General features: G+C 43.5%; 1 protein-coding gene across 5 annotated transcripts in view; it reads right to left on the bottom strand.

Moving 5' to 3' along the window:
• The window catches only part of PAN3 (poly(A) specific ribonuclease subunit PAN3), an 82,319-nt gene extending 62,743 nt beyond the window's left edge, over window positions 1-19,576 (bottom strand). For 3 of the 5 annotated variants that reach the window (XR_012763830.1, XM_075419856.1, XM_075419867.1), the window contains exons 1-3: window positions 18,875-19,576; window positions 13,118-13,258; window positions 5,900-6,021 (exon numbers count right to left, since the gene is read on the bottom strand). Coding sequence is in view for 4 of the 5 variants with exons in the window: in XM_075419856.1 (XP_075275971.1) it covers window positions 5,900-6,021; window positions 13,118-13,258; window positions 18,875-19,316 (705 nt within the window). In the remaining variant the exon portion in view is untranslated. Of the gene's footprint in view, window positions 1-5,899; window positions 6,022-13,117; window positions 13,259-18,874 lie in introns of those variants that run through there. The other 2 variants (XM_075419877.1, XM_075419893.1) reach the window with 2 other exon arrangements.
• Window positions 19,577-21,908: the final 2,332 nt, after the last annotated feature.

The raw sequence follows: 21,908 nt of genomic DNA, 5'->3' as shown, positions 1-21,908 counted from the left end.
CCCCAGCTCTCAACCTTTCCTCACAGGAGAGATGCTATAGTCCCCTCATTGTCACGGCCCTTTGCTGGACTTCCTCAGTATATCCACGTGTCTCATGCACTGAGAAGCCCAACACTTCAGGAGTGACTTCACCAATGCTGAGCAGAGGGGAAGGATCACGTCCCCTTGACCTGTCAGCAATGCTTTACCTAATGCAAGCCAGGACACCACCCACCTTCTTCTCAATACTTCCTTGGTGCACTATGGTAGAAAGCTAAGTGTTACAAGAAATATTCCCACCTTCCAAAGGTATACACCACCTTGCCTCCAACCTTCAATGTTCAGTAGCAAAACCCAAAATTATAGCTGCACTTGTTTGCTCTGCTTTCACCACCCTCCACTAAAGTATATAGTTACAAAATTCTCATCAAGATAGAGGATGAATAAAGCTTTGCTGCACAGTTAGACCTAATTTTACATAGCTTATATTACAAGACATAAGGTATCTTAAGTGAGGGTTTTTGCTTTCTTCTCCACCATTTCTTTTCCCCAAAATACATAAGAGATAGTATTTGTTGCCTCTGTCTCCACATTCCCCACCCTAACCCTGAGAAAATAAGGGCTTTCCTCAGATTCATTCCTGTGCTAAGTATGTTACCACAAAATATTTTGTAGTATGTCACAAGCTATTCTCTTAATCTTAATACTGTTCTACTGGAACTATATTTGAGACTTTCCTTGTATTTTTTAGAATAATGTTAATATATTATAAAAGAAGTCATCCTGCAACAGAAAGAGATTGTCACAACCAAACAGACCATTTTTTATTTGTCAGATTCTGCGACCTACAAAGGGTGATACCTTTTGCTTTCGTTTCTAAACAATCCAAAACTTGTCTTCAGCAGTTAGCATATTTGGCACCATCCACAGCATGTCCCACTCACAACTGTTTGAACTACAGTGACTGGATCTCTTCAGAAAGCATTATGTAAACAACTGCGTAATTTCATATTTAAAATAGCACGCCTGTAGTTCCACTCAGTTCTCAACAGTTAAAAACTGAAGACATCTATAAGCTTCTGTACTATAAGGAGAGTTTTATTACTTGATTCTTGGCAGATGCAGCAATGGGAACAAAGGTCTTTGTGTTTATTCAGCTGCAAGGCCTTGAAGTGAGCATGGTCTCTACTTCTCAGGCTTTTGAAGAATACTTGGTGTACCAACATTAGCATGGTGAAAGCCAGCAAGACGAATTCTACTCCACTGCTTGGCCTTGCCAACTTTAATACTGAAGATTGTTAGGTCCTTTTTAATATTGATTAGAGTGATTAATTGAAAAGTTGTGATTCTTACTTTCTACACAAGCTGCAGTCCAATAGAAGCCATGTAGTTATAAATCTCATCCTACCAACATGAGGAAAACTGGATTTCTGTGAAGTAACATACATAAAAACACCTTGTACTGCTTTATGCTCTTACAATCAAATTGCTCAGTTCTAATATGATATTAGAAGTTTTAACATCAAGGCACTCCTCTGCCTCATACTGCCATGAATTCCCCCAGATTACTCACATATCCTTTTACCATCCCAACATAATACCACTAAAGCTCCTTCCCACACCACCTGTATCTCTGATCAAGCCACAAGCTGGTCAAATGGCAGCACTAATGCCAGAGGAACACAGACACCAGCTAGCCAAGTGGTGTACGCAGAGCGACTGAGCAATGAGCCAAGCAACAGAGGCATCCTGGCCAGCCAGCTCCTGCCTCCTTGCTGCTGGGAAAGCCAAAAGTAATGAGCTGCTTCTTGAACCACACGTCTGACTGTCTCTTGGCAGCTACTGCTACGCCAAAAAGAAAAAGCACAGCTTCGAGGACAGCATGCAGCCTGTGGGCCATGTGTTGTGCAGGCCTGCTCCGTTATTAGTTATAGAAGGAGAAAACAGAAAATAGATGCTTTGATAAGCTGGAATCAATACTGCTAATGTTGTATACAAAAGCACATGCAGATTCAGGGAATAAAAGACACACGAAACAAAACTCTATGACAGGAAAATGCAAACCAGTGAGGACAGGAGACTATTAATCAAGAGGAAACTAGTTGATAAGAACAGAAGAGGCCAGTGGGGGGTAATGAAAAGTTGGCTAACAGCAAAGACCTTTGAGGTAGGAGGAGTGGAAGGATGAGGCAAGGGGATACTTTTCAGAAAGGAAGAAAAAAAAAAAAAAAGAGCGCGAGCCATGGCCACTTCAAAAGCCTGCCTCTTCCGAACTGTACCAAGCATTTTTACTCTTTTTTTGCACTGCAAACTGAGCATTGCCATTAATTGCATCTTCACCACTAATCTAACCCCAAAGAGATGTTCCAGATCTCATAAAATATTTTTCAACAAGTACAAATGAAGTCTCAGAGTTAGAAATAGCCGTTCTGCAGAAATGTGGACCACCAGTCACCTAAGTTATTTATGACCAAAGAAACACACTGCGTCCCCAATTCATCATGATACAACTGACTGTTACTCTCCTTCCTTTTGCTGCTTACTTAACACCATAACACAGATTATGCACTGCACACAAAAACATGATGATTGCAAAATTTGTATACAGCTTTGCTTGAGGCAATTTGGCTCCATTACACACGCGCTGTGATAACCCCACTATACACAATCACATAGTCTTTTCAACAAACCTCCGTTTTATTTGCTGCACATGGCAAATACATTCTGGAGATTAATTAGGAATAATCAAGAAGACTCGTCTATTGCATCCCTGATGATTATGTTGGAAGGTTATCTAGTGAATAAAGCATGGACTGCAGAAATATTATCTCACAGTAACAGAAAATGCGCATTACCCAGAAGATACTGACTCTAATACTATCATTGCTAGATTGAGGCCAGTCAAGCAACTTGAACCAAGCCTACCACAGGTGGTCACTAACTCTGTTCCTCACCTTCCAGCTGTACAGGTAATTTCAAAAACGCTGGGGTTTCTAGTTTTCCAGCACTGTTGGGGGGGTTGTTTGTTTAATTGCCATCCTTCTTCCCACACCTCTATAAAATGCAGACTACTTTCTTCTTTCATGAGCAAAGTGTTCCAAAAAGTTGGATGCAATAATCATAACCTGCACAGGGAAGTGCACTGCCAACTAACAGCCTTCACAAAAAGGATATGAACAGCATGCAGGAGTAAGGCATAGAACCATAAGATGAACACTCAACCAACTATCAAATTGATGCTCATCACGCACGCACCATGCATCTTGTGTTCTGAATAAATCTCACCTGTAATTTTCTCACTGAAAAAAATATAAAACGTTATGCAATGTTATGAGGACTACATCTCAATATACAACCTCAAGACTGCATTGGCAACCTAAACTTAACACTTCTTGACATCTAACTGTACCTTACTAGTGTTTCTCTAGCAGTGTGTCTATTTGCATGTTTGTGTAATTTCCCAGTTTTAAAAAAACAAGCTGAAAAAGTTTCCTCATATTGCATCACTGATGCATCTATTTGAACTGCACAGATTCACCAAAGACGACAAAGCAACTCATAGAAAAACTGATGTTTTCATCTGCAAAAACAAAACTGAGGGGCTAATGATACATTTTACAGAAGACTTCTAACTGACGGCAGAACAGTAAATTTTCAGTATCTTTAGATTGATTCAAGGACCTGGAGAGAAACAGGCACATGGATTTGTCTCCACCCTACTTTGCCCCAACTTTGCATTATGCCCGCTTGTTTCTTTGTCCCAGTTCCTGTGTATTTCACTTGTGTAATTCAGTCCCCATTCTGTGAGTGTCCCACCAATGTCTCCTGTCTGCTTCAGCCTCTTTGCTCAGTCTTTCCCAGTTTCTTGTTCACTTATCTTCAGCTCAGTTTCTCTAAGCCCACAGCATAACTATTCTTTCATTTACAACCCTCTGTTTCAATTAACACAGATGTGGCTCTCTTTTTCATTAAATACAGATCCACTTCCATGTTGCTTCAGTCTGAAGTGGAAGGAGAGAGAAACAAAGCAGACCAGCATTCCTACACAGGGTTCAGGCAAGGCCTACATTAGGCCAGAGCTGTAACTGCAGGAATGTACTCAAGCTGGAACATGCCAATGCAGACTACATCTTTGGGAAATTATCTGAGATCTAGGAAGTCTCCAGTGGGTCTATATAACCAGTTCTGCAAAGGTTTAATCAAGTGGCAAAATCTGGGCATATTTTCAGAGAGCGCAAAAGGTATATCCTTCACACCACTACCAATCTGTCAGATTTGAAGTCTCTGTTCCAAACCATAAAGCATTAGTATTATTTAAAATAAAAGTCACTAAGATCTTCCCTCGCCTTATTCTCCAAAGGGCTGAATGACATGGAAAACCGCATTCCAACTAGCTAAACTTTGTCAGGATGAACTTAATTTAGAAGCCAACACACAATCAAAGCAGACAGCATTACCAGCTTTACCTATGCAAACAAGAACTTAAATTACATGATTCCAAGGAAAAAAAAAAAATCAATGTAAGAATATTTTTTAAACTGTAGTTTAATGCCTGTAAGCACTTTTTCAACACTAATGAAATCCTTCTTTAGAAGTAATTTTCCTTAGCCTCCAATGGGTAAGAGGCACATAAACTTCTCTTTTCTCAGAGAAATACAATGCCTTGACTGTAATATCACAGGCATTAGTATTTTAAAATCTATGAGCATTCATGTTAGATGCATGCCTTATTGTCTCTTCTAGAAGAAACAGTTGTAACTAAAACATGTGTTTAGAAAAATACCAGTGTTGCTGTTGAATACACTTTAAGGATACAAAACTTAATGACTTGGTGCTAAAAGGATAAAACTCTATGATGTCAGTGATACCAAAATTTGTAACTTTCAGCTTCAACAGTACATTTCAGGATCAGAGGTTAAAATTTTTCTTTTTAAATCATGCATCACTGTCAGTAATAAACATTTCCATAGTTTTGCAATTCCGTTGAATAAGAAAATCCAGCCTTCTTGAAAACATGCAGTAAGAAAAAGAAAAGAAAAAAGGGAACACACCTAATTATTTCCCACCTTTTGCTGAGTTATTTTTCAATCCATAATACAGCCACAACTGAGATCAAAGTAAGCTCATAAGGAGAGTTTCCTTAATATAAAAGAAGAGAGTTGTTGTCAGGACTCAGTGCGAACTGTTTGACTTGCGCTCTCTTTCATTTGCCAGAAACTGGTTTGTTAAACCTTTTGAGTACAGGGAGAGACCATCTTATTTGCCGCTTTTAAAAAAGCATAACAGTTTGAGAGAGTTATCGTAGTACTTCATGTGTTAATTCAATAGATACTCACTTAGGTTTTAAATTTGACAGCCTTTTGCTGTAAATTTTGCATAATACTACCTACACAACAAATTCCACCTAATGGGAGTTCCTATGCCAACATCTACAGAACACTACAAATACAAGAAAACATTTCAGAAGATTTAAATGTGAATTCAATATCACCGAACACCACCAGAGACTGAGTTTACAAATTCTGAAATTCTTGCCTACTAATTTACGGGCTTGACAATTCACACTTTGCTTCAGTGACTTCTGATCTTTGAAATATTTCAAAATTTAATTTGTATATATTTAGTAAAAGGCTATCAAAATAACCTATGAGCCTGTAAACAAACCTAGGAACACAAAGTTAATATATGTGGCAAGGCCCAACACAACTGCTCAGGTAAGTGCCAATAAAACCAGACTAATTTTAAAGCAATGAGATTGTTTCATTTCCATGTGCAAGATTAAAGTGAGTATATACTCTGTATACCCTACAAGATGACACATACCAGAAGGCTCCATTCTTCCTGCCTCTTGAACAGTTTTCCCTTCTTGGTGTAATGCCAGCCAGAACTAATGAAACACCATACAATTTACTGCTATTACCTGCATCATGGGATACTTTGTTTCAGCAGGACTTCCAAATCCATTAACGCCAATGAAGCTGGTGCTAAAGTAGGAATCTGTGAGACTAGCATCAGCTAACCCACCGCCATCTATTCCAGGAACTAAAAGAAAAAAAAAAAAAAAAAAGAAAAATGTTTCAGAAAAAAAATAGCTTATCATGGGTTTATTTTCTAATATCTCTTACATTTTTTTTTGGCAGGAGGGTAGAACAGGAAAAGGTTGGTAATACTGTATTTCAAACCTATCTTCTCAGCAAAACAAAAACACACTAGTGCACAGAATGAAAAGGAAACTATGAAAGAGGTTGCTAAATGACAGCATATGCAGCATGAAGTTACAGCAGAAATGCAGAAAGAGGCAGAAAAGTAAAAAGCTCTGACAGATGATGAGGAGTTTGAACTTTAGAAACAAGAATAACAGGGAAAGTAATGATACCAAGAAGAAAATATATCAACTAAAAAAACCCAGAAGGCAAGCTTATTTCAAGAAAACCTATATTCTTGCATACCCACCTTGGAAAAATAGCTGTCAAGTAGAGTTTTTAACTGGATGTACTGGTTCTTTTAAAGGGTAACACACAGAAAATGTACATTGAAAAATATCTCAGGGCCTTTCACATAAAGTACTAATATTTTATAAAAGCTTCCTTAAGACCATAAGACTATTTTCATTATCTCATACTTCACAAAGTGGCAACAATTCTATGAAATGTAGCCAAACAAATCCTTTAGACTGAAAGCAAGCATGAAGGATGTAAGAATAAATTTATCCCCTGTCTAGAAACAAGGACCTTGACACGCAAATACAATACTTCAACCGCAAATAAACACTATGAAACTACAGAGAACAAGAAGCAGTCATAATTAACACAAAACACTCAAGCAGGTATTATTTCAACAACCAAAAAAAACCAAACACAAACAGAGTTTACAATGGTATACAAGCTGCAGCTCAAATTAAACTTCCACATAAACACCCACAGCAAATTATAAAGACACTAATCAGTATGGCCAGGCCACTCCAAGCCAACAGGCATGAGTAATTGGGTAGCTCCAAGGTAGGAAGGCACACATCCAACTCGGAAGAACATCCTGTACCAAAGTATCCCACTTGAATCTCTGCGAGGACTCACCGCCAGCCAGTGACATGCAGAAACGACTTCCTGACCCTAACCCTCAAAGGAAATAAAATGCAACTTTGCGGCAGAGCTCAAGGAATGCAGATTATAACCCCTCAAATTTCATCAGAATGGGAATTTTCCCTCCAATAGAGACTACATAACCTGGTGAGCCATTTCCATGCTGTAGGCACAGGAAACAGCAGCAGAAGTACAGCTAGATGAAATCACAGGAAGGGCTGGAAGAGAGAAATGACCAGCAGCATCCATACTACAGACAGATGGAAACGCTGCCCAGCTGCACCCCCCCGGGACCAGAGCTGCACAAACTAGCCAAGCAAGGATAACACTGACAGCACCTCAAACGAAGAGCCATACGTGGAGAGAGATCAAATAAACCAAATACTTCAGTGGCTGTACAGATCAGCTTTGCAAGTGAAAAAGGTTCTTAAAGTATTGCTGCCAAATCTAGAACACTATTTGTATCCTCTGCAGGTTTGAGGGACACACCTAAGGAACTTCAAAGATGCTAATTACTAATGAATTGCAATATAATTTTTTATTTTAAGTTTAAAAGTTAGCAGAGAGAATAGGAACTTAATACTCCCTCCACTATCCATGCCCTAGATCCTTCTTCATAATTTCAAAGGAGCAGCCACACAGAAACTTCAGAACTCCTCTCGCTGTAGCTCTAAAAAAGACAAAGCTTTTTGGATTTGTCTTTTAAAAGTCTGTCCCTCTTTTGCCTTCATTTGGGAAATTTACATTTATAAGCCTAGGAAAAGTATTTTACGGTTGAACTATCATATCAGGGAAAATATTAGCGTCTGCAGTAACATCTATTACTGTCTCATCCTACCTGCTATGGTCAGTCCCCAACTCACACTGTAAAGGTCAGCATTTTAACACAATCGTTTTCTGCCATCATGAAAAATACTAGGACTCCTTCATACAAGAAAACAAAAAGATAGCAAATCTGTGTTTAAGCAGTTTCAGTCTACTTTGCCCACAGATTATTCAAGATTCACGATTTTTTGGTTGTTTATTTTAAAAATGCATTTCCGATATAGCTTTATCTGCCTGCATTTCAGCCACTATCAAGAACCGCTGCAGTTTTTACACTACGTTTCAACTGTAACAGACCAAGAAAAACTGTCTAATTTCCAGGAAAAACTGTCACTTCAAGGTGCAGCATATAATTTCAGCAGTGTATCTGCTACTTCATCTCATACTTCTGTCAAACTCCAGATTCTATCCAATTTTTAACAAACTAGCAAGTGACTCCCTCAGATTACATCACCAGCTTTACAAATCCTTCAGCCTCTGTCGACGTATGAAGAAACAGCTGATTCTTTCCACTTCTCTCACTGCTCCTCACTATGCTAGAGTCAACGTGAGAACCCACATACCTTCATTTCTCTGTTGGACAGATACAGTTAATGCACAAAATCCTTAGAAGTGGAAAGAGGCAAGTGAAAGCTTTCACATTTCGCCACATTCGGTAGCAAGGCATGCAAAGAGCCCCCCCTGCAAGAAGAAACCTCAGAGTCAACCTCCAATAACTCAAGACAGCCAGTACAGCTGCAGGTACTCAAACAAAGCACTGGAGCCAGTGCAGGTAGCCTTGCTAGGGCACAAATACAGCACCAGGTTCTCTGCTCCTAGTCTGGCTGAAGCATTCTCGGCATCAGGCAGCTCCATCTGCAAGTAGGAGTGGGCTTTGGGCAGCAACCCCAGAGCCAAGCAGGGCTGAGGATGCTGCTGGGCATCACAAAGCTGATCTTTGACACTGCTAAAACACCGCTGCCTTTCCACTGATAGTATTTACTAGGCTAGCCAATCCAAACCACTTCATGCTGCTCAAAGCTACAACTTAGGCTTCCTGTTAGCACACCAATATCTAATTGAGCACTCCAGACTGCAAAAGCTACTCCAGAACATTTTCTTTTATCTAGCTGTATGAAGATTATCTCTCTGCTGAAGTGCAAATGGTTTAGCCATGCTGATCAGGGTCCTTACGGCGTTACCACAAACTGGTGTACTCCAGTGCTGATCCACCATCACATTGCTGAATTCTACTGGTGTTCAACCTGCTGCACTAACCATGGTAATTTCAGGGTGGCTTTCTACTACGAAGCTTTCTATTGTTCTCTTCCAAACGGTCTAAAAACACACCTCTAGCTAAGGGACCAAGACCACAAGAAAACATACTCCACAGGTACAATGAAAAGAAAACCATCAGAAGGTAAGCTCACTGGAGCAGAGGGCAGTTTTCTTGGCAGTAGCTCATATTTAGAACAGAATGCTCTAGAAGTGGTAAGTACAACCACTGCCTTCAAGAGAAAACTCAACATAAGCTTCCTTAAATTAACTTCCCTGTAGTAACACGCAAGAAAACTAAGACTAGCAGCAAAAAGATGCAGCTTACCTAGGTATAAAGAAAAAACTAATTCCTTTGTTTCCCATAGAACCAAACAAGAAGGTTCACCACATACTCCATTTCCCTTCAAAGAAGGGACACTCAGCTGTTACAGTGATGAAAGCTCAGCAAATACCTAAGCAGCCAAGGCAGTTTTACTGTATTTGGCACGTGGCCTTCTCCATGAGAAGTAGGCGGCTTTTATCCTCCTCCTGCCAAACATTTGGCAAATCATAAATTCTCACTTGCTTCTGGAAGACCACAGTAGTTCAGAGCATGAAAAAAGTGATTTATCATAAGGCATCCATAAGAGAAGGTCTTCAGAAGTGGGCACACTTCACCAAGCGAGCAGTGCGGTATTAAAAAAAAACCAACACAGAAGTCCAAACTGGAAAGAGACAGAAGATCTTAGTCCTTCTAAAGCTGTTATTCTCACGGGTTTCTTAACTGAGATCAGACCCTGCATTCGATTCCTCTGTCCAGACCTTTCCTACAAAGCGACTGCGAGCACACACTTTCAAACACCCTGCACGTAGTGCTATTAGAATGACCAACAGAAAACTTCTTCTGAGACACTTCTGTCTTTTCTATTTTAATGCATTGATTATAACTTTAGTTAAGTTTAGACAATAATTTTAGGAAAGTCTTGAATTGGCTATTTCTGTCAAAGAAACATGCCTTTCCATTTTGTGACTGTGCTATCCATGCACTGAAGCTTACATTGTCAACAGACTCTTCCTTGGAGAGAAGCAACAACTTCCTTGGAACAGTAGAAAGGCTGAGTAGGCAGGTCTGAGAAGAAAAGATGGATGTGCAAGGGTCAACTAGGAACCCAGCAGGAAAAAATGCTAACATGTTACATAAGCACATATGTGAAAACAAGAAGAAACTTCTAAATTCCATCAATATTAAAGCCAGAAGTTACATCCTGGCAATTCTGGAAAGAAATTAAATATAACATCTTGAGAAATTCAGAGGACATTTTCTACTTTTCACACACATATTACCTAATAATTTTTTGCTTGGTGAGTAACACTGCAGCTTAATGTGACAACTGCAATTAAAAATAAATATCTTCTTATATAATTCTTCTCCCACAGAATTTTAGCAGAAGGTAGGCTTCCCGTCAGATGCAGGCACCAAATAGAAAAAGAAGCAGATATTTCTGCCTTACTTATTACAAAGACATTTTTCAGGAACAAAGAATCTCATCACACCTTAAGTGCTTGAGTACTACTGTGATGAGCTCAACACACATGTTTCAACAGAATCGCTGGGTTTCAGCTGGTTTTAGTTTAATGCTCATCTTGTCTAATACTAGCATTATCTGAATACTAACACTATCTGAAAGGATGGCATTTCTGATATTTTCATTCTAACATTTTACTAACCAGTAAACAAATCTATACTGCTTCTTTCGTGAACCTAGCATGAACACTGATCATCTCAGAAACTGTTCTTAATACAAAATAGGATCCTTTACAGTAATGTGACATATTGCCCCAAAAATGAATGGGGTAAAATAAGATCACAACAGATCTTTCTGACATCTTTTTCAAAACAACAATTTAAAGATTTTGGGTGAAGTAATAAATCATAGACTGAAATAATTTGTTTCGCTATTCTCACTGCTCAAAAAACTGTAAAACAATTATTTTTATGCTGGGAAAAAGGTTTATATAGAAAGATAATCTTGATTTAAACTCCTAGCACTGCTACAGTGCAGGCACTTTTCACCTCAACACAGCCTGGTAAACTGAATCACAGGCTCACTGCATACATGTGCATGCGAAGGGCAAGGCGTTATCTCACATAGATATAGAGCAGTAAGAACTACAGTGCCATATCTCCAGTGCCATTTTACACAGATAGCTATCCTAATATTGAGACAAGAATAATAAAACTTTTATACAAAGACTACCTATCTATGGCAATTCATTTAAGACTTCTGTCCTTTCAGTCTCCTAGAAGCATTGAGGTGTGAGAGGAGCTTATGCTTGTCCTACTTTGGGTTGTACTAACATGCTTGTACCAGGAAATAATCACGTGCTTGAGGTTCTACCCTCACTTGTGCATCTCTGCAACAGTTCACAAACACTACTCATACTAGTAGATGCATCTCTGTGTTGCTTTCTCTGGAGTGCCACTACTGTTGCAACTTGCTAGGGAAAGTGGATTCTCTGGTGTTTAAGCCTCTTTCATTTAATGCAATGTTTCTGAAATGCAGACTAGGAATCACTGAAATAGAGACAACAGACAAAAAAAGTGAGCTACACACCCGGGCACGATGGGCAAAGGGAAAGCCCACGCCTGGATTGGGATGCCGGGACAAAGTGCAGTCGGAGGGCAGAGAGCTGCAAGGCAGACAGCAAGCAAAACAGTTTGGGAAACGCTGCCTTATTTACAAACACTCCCACTAGGCGAGGAGATATTCACTGGCAAGCAAGGGAAAACAGCAATCTTTACCATATTAAATGACTGGGCCATCTCTTTTTTTTTTTTTTTTTTTTTTTTTAGTTTATCTCACCTATCATAGAAGCATCTGATAAAGACTGAAAAAAACAATAGATGCCATCCTTTTGCCCTGTAAAAATCTCAGTACAGAGCCTAGAGCAGCAGGACTCCTCATCATGGACTAAGTCCAAAACCAGTGATAATACAAATTAAAATTGATACTTTTTCAAAAGAGTCATCAGAACTACTCTGTTATCAGAAATAGCAATTCAAAGTAACGCAATTACTTCATATCATAGCTTTCAGAGCTAACCCTCTCCAAAAGCCTTCACAATTCCTAACATATTGCATCAAATTATTCAATAAACTGCATCAAATCACTGTGCAACCTGCTGTAGGCGACCCTGCTTCGGCAGGGGGTTTGGACTAGATGACCCACAGAGGTCCCTTCCAACCCCTACCATTCTGTGATTCTGTGATTCTGTTTAAGCTTTTGCTTTTAATAGCCTCTCAGTATCTAAAATGTAACTATTTTTTATATAAATAGTTGTATGAAATGCATGCAGATAACCTGAACAGAATGCTAGAATGTTTTTCACAGCAGTATGGGAGAATGCATAAAAGAAAGGAAAGGTCTTCTTGCCAGTTGCCTCAGCATTAGACCAACTGAAGTTGAGGGAGTCTACCCACAGACCACAGGAATTGTGTATCGCGCAACCAACCTGACAGCAACTTGTACAATGCATGTCTCTACTCTCACTTTTGTATAGCTGTACTTTGCTTCTAAATCTCTATTCTCAAATTAAAAAAAGAGGTCAGGAGTAAAAGGCTGTTAAGAAGCAAATCAAAAAATACAAATAAGCTCTAAGCACAAAGCATCTCTGAAGATCAAACAAAACAATCACATAATCGGAACTTCTTTAAGTCCTGAAAGACTCATGGAACGAACACACATGGGCACACACACACAGAGCGTGATCATTTCCAATACACAGTGATTCATTATACGATTTTTCTGGCGGTGTAATGCGTTAGATCTTTACTAGAAAGCAACAGATCAGGAAAACACCAGCCACATCAGCTTACTATATAAATCCCTCCGCTGACCCCCTTTGCATAAACTGCCTCACAACCAAGATTATTTTTTCTGCTTTTGAGGTTCTACAGAAGTGCTTCTGCCTGTGTTTATCACCCCACCCTCACTTACCATTTGTCCACTTTTCCCGCAGCAGTCTAAATTTGCTTCTAGGTGGTTCCTTACACATGGAACTCTTTCTGAGCTGGTCCCCAAGGTCACTATTTTCTGGGCATTCAAATCCTTCCTGAAGGCCCACTCCTACAGTGATACCTACAAAAAATCAGTTATCTAATACCAGCTTGATGGAAACTAAATGGGAGTGCTCTGTATCTTAAAAAAACATTATCAAAACTTCAAATTATTAAGATATAGCATACAGAGTTTGCTTGCATAACGTAACTATCACCCACACACAGCCCTTTTCATCTTATGCCTTTGAAGCAGAAAAACAATTACAACAGTAATAGTACTTTCTTTACATCTTTCAATACCCAACACAGGGTGGGTACTACCAGAAACAAATAATTACCAGTACTCCTCAGGTATCTAATTCCTGTGGAATATTTGCACTTTGAATGATTTCCCACACAATAAGGAAAACCCACAAAGTATATAAACAATCAGTTTCAAAGCCAATTAACAGTGTATTTTTAAGAGTTTCATATGCTAAAACTGCCCCTCAAAATCACATATAACTTTGCAGATGGAGAAATTTTTGCCTCCTTCCTTTCTTTTTCCTTAGCTTCCCCCCATAATTTTCCTCCCCATTTAATTTCCACATGAAACACGTAAAAGCAGAAAGTCCACGTCTGTAATTTCCCGATTTCTGGAGTTGACATAAGAGACAAAACGTGATTAAGTGGAATCAGCAATTTTCACCTTCTCCCATGCATCCCTAACTGGTTATTGTTTTTACTCTTCAATTCTCAACTGTCCATAACCATCTCCACATGTCCCAAATGTCTCTTCAATTCTCAGAATTGCCTCCCCATTTCTTAAAAATATTCAGAACAAAACAAGATGAAAATTGTATCATCTATCGACACCTGGAAAAAGTATCAGGAAAATTCAAAGGGGAAGCAACTCTCAAAAAAGTTATACAACAACTAATACGGTATAATTTGCAAAAAGTACAAACAGGTTTGGAAAAAAGAACTCTCAATCATACACCTTTACTATAATAGCTATTTTCTGTACGCAAGCAAAGAAGAAACAAACCCAGGGAAAGCTGACCAGTATGTGACATAACACAACTATATCTATATTTAAAAGTTTGAGACAACTGTCTGTTTCTAAATACTTCAAGCTGTAAATATTGAAATGCTACCAAAGATAAGAAACATCCATATTTAGAATAATCCTGACCATTGTTTCATTGCATTAAGAAGAGTAATCCAACAGATTACTTTTAGTACCTGTTTTGCTGAATGGCTTATCTTTCCTTTTTTTTTTTTTTTTTTACATCCACTGCTTCATTTTGTTTAAAAATGAGTGGTCCAATAAAGACTCAAACACCTCTTAAAAAGCAGAAAATATACAAATGTATAGGTCTTTCCACTCCAAGCCTAGTGTATTTATTGCTTTCACAAAACCTAAGCTGTAATGCTCACTAAGCTAACCACCAAGTAACTGCATACAAGGTTGCCACAGCGGTAGCCACTATCCACTACTGCTATGACTGCTCGCATAACACACGGGTGGCAGGCTGCGAAAAAAGCCTTAATGCTTTTATTAGGGTAACCCAACCCAAGTCTTAGCGCCCCTTTCTACCTTATCATGGGCTGGCAACAAAGTCTATTGACAGACAGGCTTTCTCAGCAGCCACAGAGAAACACAGAGCGAGGCTGCTCCAGGAAGTATCGTGGGCACCTTGCAGAAACACAAGCCTGTATTTCGACTACAGATTTCCCAGGAGGACTGAGAAAGGCTTTCTGGTAGAGAACTAGATGAAAACATCTCACGAGGAGAGGGTGAGCTGACCTCTGGCACGGGGACCTCTGGCAGCTTTCTGGTAGAGAACTAGATGAAAACATCTCACGAGGAGAGGGTGAGCTGACCTCTGGCACGGGGACCTCTGGCAGCAGCGGCAGCACTGGGGCTGTGGCCAGCTCATCCTGGACAGCAGTAACCACCCAGCCACCCACCCACCGATGATGCTACTGCAGGGTCCAGGGAGCACCCGCAGCTCCTGCGCTCAGCACCCCTGTGTCTGGGTCACACTTACAGGAATCAAAGACAAGAAAGAAAGAGTGAGCACTACGTATTGTGTACTTTATGGCAAAAAGCAGGATGGAAGCTAGCGAAAGCTTAGAGTCATACCTCAGCTGGTATCTATTACTATATGAGGTCTACATGCAAAAGAATATTACATTTGCTAATCTACTCAAAAGCTAACAAATACAACTGCAGTTGCCTGCGCAACTTTAACTTGCCCAACTTGCGTACAGACCTGATGCATTTCAATACCACAACATTTTCCTCAAGGAACGAGCCAGCAGTGTGCAGCAAGGCAAGGTGTCGGTTTGCTTCTTACAGAACTTGGAAAGTGCCAGAGGACAAAGAGCAGATACAAAGGGAGAATTTGTTCCTGCTGTTATGTCCCCTGCCCATCCTTCCCTGTGGTAGTGCTTAAACCCCCAGCAATTAATTCTACCTTTTCCCCCTCAATGCCAAGCCAAGCAACAGTCACTTCCCCACATGTCTCCTTCTACAGCCTTCTCGGATTCGGTACTGCTGCCACTGCTGCTCACTGGGCTGACATGTGGGACATACGTCTACTAGAAAAGCACCACGTGCAGATTTTGGCAGCTAACAAATCCGGAGGAAACTTTTTTCTATTTTTTTGTCCCCTCTTTTTTTTGTCACAGAGGTCCTACATGAAAAGATTGGGGTTTTTTTTTAAAATCAAACTTTAGACAGGTAATGCCAACTATGTTTCCTATTTTGCAGACAGTCAGCTGGCCACCTTACATGTGGAAGGTGAACCACGCAGGCGGCTGAGCACTCACAGCTCTGGGGGAAGAGAAGTAGGAACGGTGCTTTGAACACACGTGTTCCAAACGTAAAGTAATTTGGGGGCAGTGGGCAGCAGCGCTATCTTCTGAGAGCAGGCAGAGCTCATCAGCATGGTCAGACTCATTCCCCAAGAACATAAAAAGCCACAGTCAGGCCAAAGCCACATTTATCCCACTACCTCACCTCTGACACTGGACAGCAGCGGCTATGTGGACAAAAGCATAAGCACGAGGCAAGGACAAAGCAGGATATCCCAGTCGGCTCTCAGCCATATGGAGGGGAAGATGAGTCCGAATCAGAGATGATTCTTTCACATTTAACCTCAAGCAGAGTTTTCTTCCAAGAACTCCTGATCACTTTTGGAATCCTTGTCAGATGCTAGTATCCAAAACATCCATGGCGCAGAACAGCATAACCACGTAGCATGCAAGACACTTCTCCCAGTTAGCTCTGAGGATGTCACCTGCTCATTCCACTTCACACTCTCCTATTGAAATACTTCTGCACTGGAATATTTCTTGTATTTTCACTGTTCATCTCCTTATGACCCAACACTCCTATCACCTATGCTGTGAAAATAAATCAGTATTTGGGGAGCCTTTGTGATTACCACAGAAAAACCTATAAGTAAATTAATAATCCTGTACTCAAAGCAGGATTAGAGCAACACGCATATTAGAATGAGGCACTGACCCACTTTTAACAATAAACAGGACTACACAGTTAATTAGTCAATGAGCATTATCTGTTGTGTGCACTGAACGAGGCTGGGGTCCAGTGAGGATGGAGGAAGAGAAGGTGGCATCCATAGCCACATAACTGTAGACTAACAAATACTTTTGAATTAGGGAAGACAGTCGGAGAGACTGTACAGGCGGGTGATTTTTGGCAATTTCCAATTTCATGTTCTTAATCTCAGAACTTTATTATTCAGTACAACTTTGTATATTACCTCCCACACCCACAGAAATAAAAACTTTCATTCCATCCATTTGGAAATCATACTGTTAACACCAGGGGTCATCAGCAAGGTAAGGATTTTAGGTACTAGCTTGTCAGTACCTACACAGATCAACTCCAGATTTTGAACAGCTATTCTCCTTGTTTGTTTAGCAAATGTATACCGAAGTGAGAAAGCTTAGAAGCGAGACTGGGCCCACTCCCTCGCTGTCCAACTTTAATTTCTCTCTGTCTCCTTTCCTTACTCTTCTTTCCCAGTTGCTCTCCTTCCCATGAAATCATCTTCTATCAGTCCAAGCTTTTGCCTCCTATAACGTCAAGCAAGGTGGCACTCCCAGCAGGTCATCGCTGATAACACCAGAGCGGGTTTGCCCATTCTTGGTGCCCTCACTGCTCACAATGGGTGCAACTGCAGAGTGCTCTACATAGTTTTAAACCTCTGACACATTCAATAGAAGCAAGTTTTTCAAATAATTTAACTGCTCATCAGTATTAATCTCGGAGCACACACAAATTCTGAGATTTTCTTCTCAGGTTTAGGGCTTGGACAAATTTCAGAACTCTTTCTTCCAAGAACAGCCTCTGCATATAACCTTTTACTCCCAAGCCAAATTATGCACACTCTCCCCAAGCCTGAATCCTCCAGTTGAATATATTTCAGTGATTTCCTTTTGCATAGTGAGAAAGTATACTTCATGCCTAACTCTATCCAAAAGAAAAATGAACAAAGATTGACTTATTGCTGCTGAATTTCTCCCGGATATTTCTACCTGTAAAAAATAAAAAAAAAAGGCAAGAACAACTTCACCTTGAACAACTGAAGTTTGACAAAATTCTCAAGTCTGAAAATAGTGTCTTTTAATAGAAAGCAATAAGTAATTTTATATTATAGGCTCCTCCTGGGAGGGTAGACATGACAGTGCTGTGCTAACGTAAGACACTGACAAGCTACCAACTACAGGCGTAATACTGCTCAGTGGTACAAGCTCACCACACCTGGCAAAACCGCAGCTGCAGGTTCCTGAAACACGTATCAAGCACTAAAAAGCTACATACAGGATGTTCAGTACAGTTGCATCTTAATTTCAGAAACTGTATGGTTGCGACCATTTAGTAGTTGAGTCATTTAACGTAAACAAATACCTGGTTTATGACAGAAATCAATAATGCAACCAAGCTAATAGAATCATTCAAAAGGGCAGAGTTTTCTGAAGGAGCTTCTTTCCTAGCTGCTGAGTGCTGCTTTACCTACAGACGGAACGGTTATCCAAACCGGCTTGCTGCAAACCCTGTCTAACTGCTGGATCGCAGATTCGGAAGATGCACAGCCGACCAGCGACAGCAAGGCAGCTCTGCCTGGCACGCAGGCAGCCTGAACCTCACCATCTGACAAGGGGCTGATCTGAGCGAAGCCTGAAGAACCCTTGGGGGAAAAAGCATTTAGAGGCAATTTCTGCTGGCAGCAGCAGATAACGCAAATATATCTATATATAGTTAATTTTATACTTTTTTTTTTAATGCGGTGTTTCAGCTGGAGCATTTAAAACTCCCAAGAGCTGAAACTCTGCACAGGTTGCCCGGAGAAGCCCGGCCAAGGGCACCGCTCCGGAAAGCGCTGCCTCCCTGCGACCACCCTCCTCCCAGCCCGACCGACCCCGGGGCTGAAGCGACCGACGGGGCACGCGGAGCGCACGCACCTGCAGCTCCTCCCCGCCGGTCCCGGCCGGGTCCCCCCTGCCCAGCCCCGTCCCGCCCGGGACCGCCGCGGCGCGGAGAGGGCAGCCCGGGGACCCCCGCCGCCACCATGGCTGTTGTTATTTGTTTCCGGTAGCACCACAGCGCGTCGGGGAGCAGGAACCACCCGCCGCCCGCCCCACCCCACCCACCCCCGGGCCGCCCCGCCGCACTCACTCGCCAGCCGCGGGCCATCCAGCCCCCCGCCGCCGCCGCCGCCTCCGCCGCCGCCTCCCGCCCCCAGCTCGGCTTTCTTAGGCCCCACCACCGCCGCCGCCGCCGCCGCCGGGCCCGAGCTGGCCCCGTGCGGCGGGTAGCCAGGCCCGGCGGCGGCGGCGGCGGCCGGGGGGATGCCGAGCGGGAGCCCGCCGAGGGGGGCGGCGGGCCCCGGGCCGGCGGGGGCGGCGCCGGGCTCCTCATGCAGGAACTGGCACTCCTCGCCGTAGAAGCAGGTCTTGTCCTTGGCGTAGTAACGGCAGAACTTCAGCTTCACGGCGCCGCCGCCGCAGCCGGCCCCCGCCCCGCCGGCCGCCGGCCCCGCCACGCCGACCCCCACCGCCGCCGGCGGCGGCCCCACCACCGGCGACGGCGACGAGCAGGGCAGGCCGCTGCTGTTCATGGCAACCGCCCGGCCGCCGCCGCCGGGGTCGGCACCATGGGGAGGGAGGGCGGGAGGGCGGGGAGGGGGAAGGGGCGCGGGAACCGCCGTCACCCCGGGCTCCGGCTCCGGAAGGGGGAGGAGGGGGCGACTCCGCGCCTCTTAAAGGGGCCGCGCGGCCCGCGGCGGGGGCGGCGGCGCCTCCTCCTCCTCCTCGGCGGTCCCGGCGCTCGGGGTTGTTTATGCCATTTTCCTCTTCCTGAGCGGCCGGCCGGGCGCGCCTGCGCCGGCGCGGGGCACGCTGGGTAGCGCCGCCGGGGCCAGGGGTGCCGGGCCGCGGCCCAGGCCCGGGCCCGGGGCCAGGGGTGAGGAGGGGGCGCCGGCTGCCGCAGTGCCTCAGGCGGCCGGGCGCGGTGGCGGCCGGCGGGGCGAGGGGGGCCGGCGCGGAGGGAGCCGACCGACCGTCCGGCCGCCTGGGCTGGGCTGGCGCGGGTGGGCGGTAACCGTCGGCGAGCCGCTGCTGAGGGGCAAACGGCAGGAACGGCCGCTGCTGAGGGGCAAACTGCAGGGGCGGGCGGCCCGCTGCCTCCCGCCCCTGCCCTCAGGCCGGGACAAGGCGGAGCCCCGCGGCCGCTCGGCTCCCCGCCGGCTGGCAGGCTTCTGCTCGCCCCGTCTGCCCCTCCCAGGTGGAGGTCGGGGCATCGACGGGATATCAGACGATTTTCCCTCACAAAAATGACGTGTGCCTCTTGGCTGCTGAGGAGAGCGGGGGCTGTGCCAGGGGTTGGGGGGGGGTTTGCAGCCCGAGGGTTCTCCTTCGCCAGAGTCGGGCCGGCGGGCTGGCCGTTTCCAACGGGATGTTTGAAGTGTTTTCCCCTCAGCGTGGAGAATTCTGTTACGTGAATTTTCAGTGACTCACTGAAAATTTTTGGTTTGTTTTGTTTTTTAAATTTTTTTCCTCAAATCCTTGGCATTAGCTCGCGGTGCAGTCACTGTAATGATGTGTATAGTGGAAAACCCATCATATGTTACAGCACGCTTGACATTATTTTGGTAAGAAAAACGTTTGCTGCGGAATTAGGTTTGCTTTTTGTCTCTCGTCGTCTTCTCTCATTAAAAAAGAGAAACTTGGGACCTGCCTCCAAAATGCTTTGGGCAGTTTGTGTAAAAAGAAATTAAAAAAATAACGCGCGAGCTTTCAAATGCCACATTGGAACAAATCAAAATCTTTCTTCCTCAAGAAGTTAGAGTGCTCCAACGTGGAATCTCAAGAGCGACATTTTTGCAGTCGTAAGCGTGGCTTCTCCAAGTTTATGAGCCAGCTGAGGGATAAAAAGGCGGTTGCTCTGCAAAAAAAAGTTGGACATAAAACTAGAGGTCAGCAAGGCTGCAAGAGTCAGGGCTCAAGTTCCAGCCTGGCGTCCCAAAAAAACAAGATGAAGAGTATCTTCTCTCTGTCGTTCCCCAACAATTTTCAGCCTTTTGCTTCCTTTCAACTGAACAGCAAAGAGCTCACACCTTCTGTGTTTCTGCAAGGTTAGAAAAGTAGGGAAAAGGGTGGAAAACCCCTGTTTGTTTCCGTGTTCAAATCTCAGGGTAGGACCTGAGGCAAACCGCAGCAGATTCCACAGGGCAGAGAGCCCTCAGAAACGCTTCAGCTGTGGGAAGTGTTTCAGCCTCAACTCGAGCCTCCTTAGATAACCGAAATCAGAGGTGGTCCCAGCTGCGTTAGCTGAGGTGCCCACAGCACTGCTAAGGTGTGTATCAAGCAGCTTCCCCCCAGCATTAGTGTTACACCTCCGAGGAGTGAAACCAAGGACTGCCTTGGACTATGAGCTTTTGCAGCTACACACAGGTGCCCACTGGTGAAACTCCGCTCGGCTGCTGCGCTGGGGAAAGGGAGGGCCTGGGAGTGCATTGTTTTCTTTCCCTTTATCCTGCTCGTCCATGCCCTGGGAAGATGCCAGCACAGGGCAGAGGTCTCAGGCAGATGGGGCCTTTGGGGTGCGTGGGTTCGCAGAGGCGAATGGGAGGTGGAAGGTGCTGTGCTGAGGTAACGCCAGGTGGGGGGGGAGAGAGGAACCCAGTATCACCTGCTGAAGCCCTGCTACCAGCAGCCTGTGTACCGCCCCGAATTCCAGCGTTGATGTCCCCTGGAAAAACATCCTTTCCCTTCCAGAAAGGTCAGGCTGTGTGGACAAGTTGTATGTGCGTGTGAGGAGGTTGGAAGGGACCACAGGAAATAAAGAGAGAAGAAAAATCTCAGCTTTCACCCAGAGCTTTCCCAAGCCCTGTGGATCTTTTATCCTGAGCTTTAACACTGTGGATTTAATGGTATCAAGTTATCTTACAGGAGATTTCATGATACACATAGGGAAGTACCTTTTCTGGGTAAACTGGTTGAACATGAATTCTTCCAAGCAAAGACTTCAATTGTGTAACCACTCCCATCGCTGAAGTGTATTCTAACCTGTGTTTTCGACCTTGTGAATCTGCTTTTCCCACAGCTCTTTTGCTGATCCATGCATATGTCTAATATTACATATACACAGTGAGGTTAGGAACAAGGACACAAATGGGCTTGTGTATACACGACCCACATTTTTTCTGTCT

Source organism: Opisthocomus hoazin, chromosome 1, assembly GCF_030867145.1.
Source record: "Opisthocomus hoazin isolate bOpiHoa1 chromosome 1, bOpiHoa1.hap1, whole genome shotgun sequence".
NCBI lineage: Eukaryota > Metazoa > Chordata > Aves > Opisthocomiformes > Opisthocomidae > Opisthocomus > Opisthocomus hoazin.
Note: the sequence above shows the minus strand (reverse complement) of the source record. Positions and strands in the feature narration are given on the sequence as shown.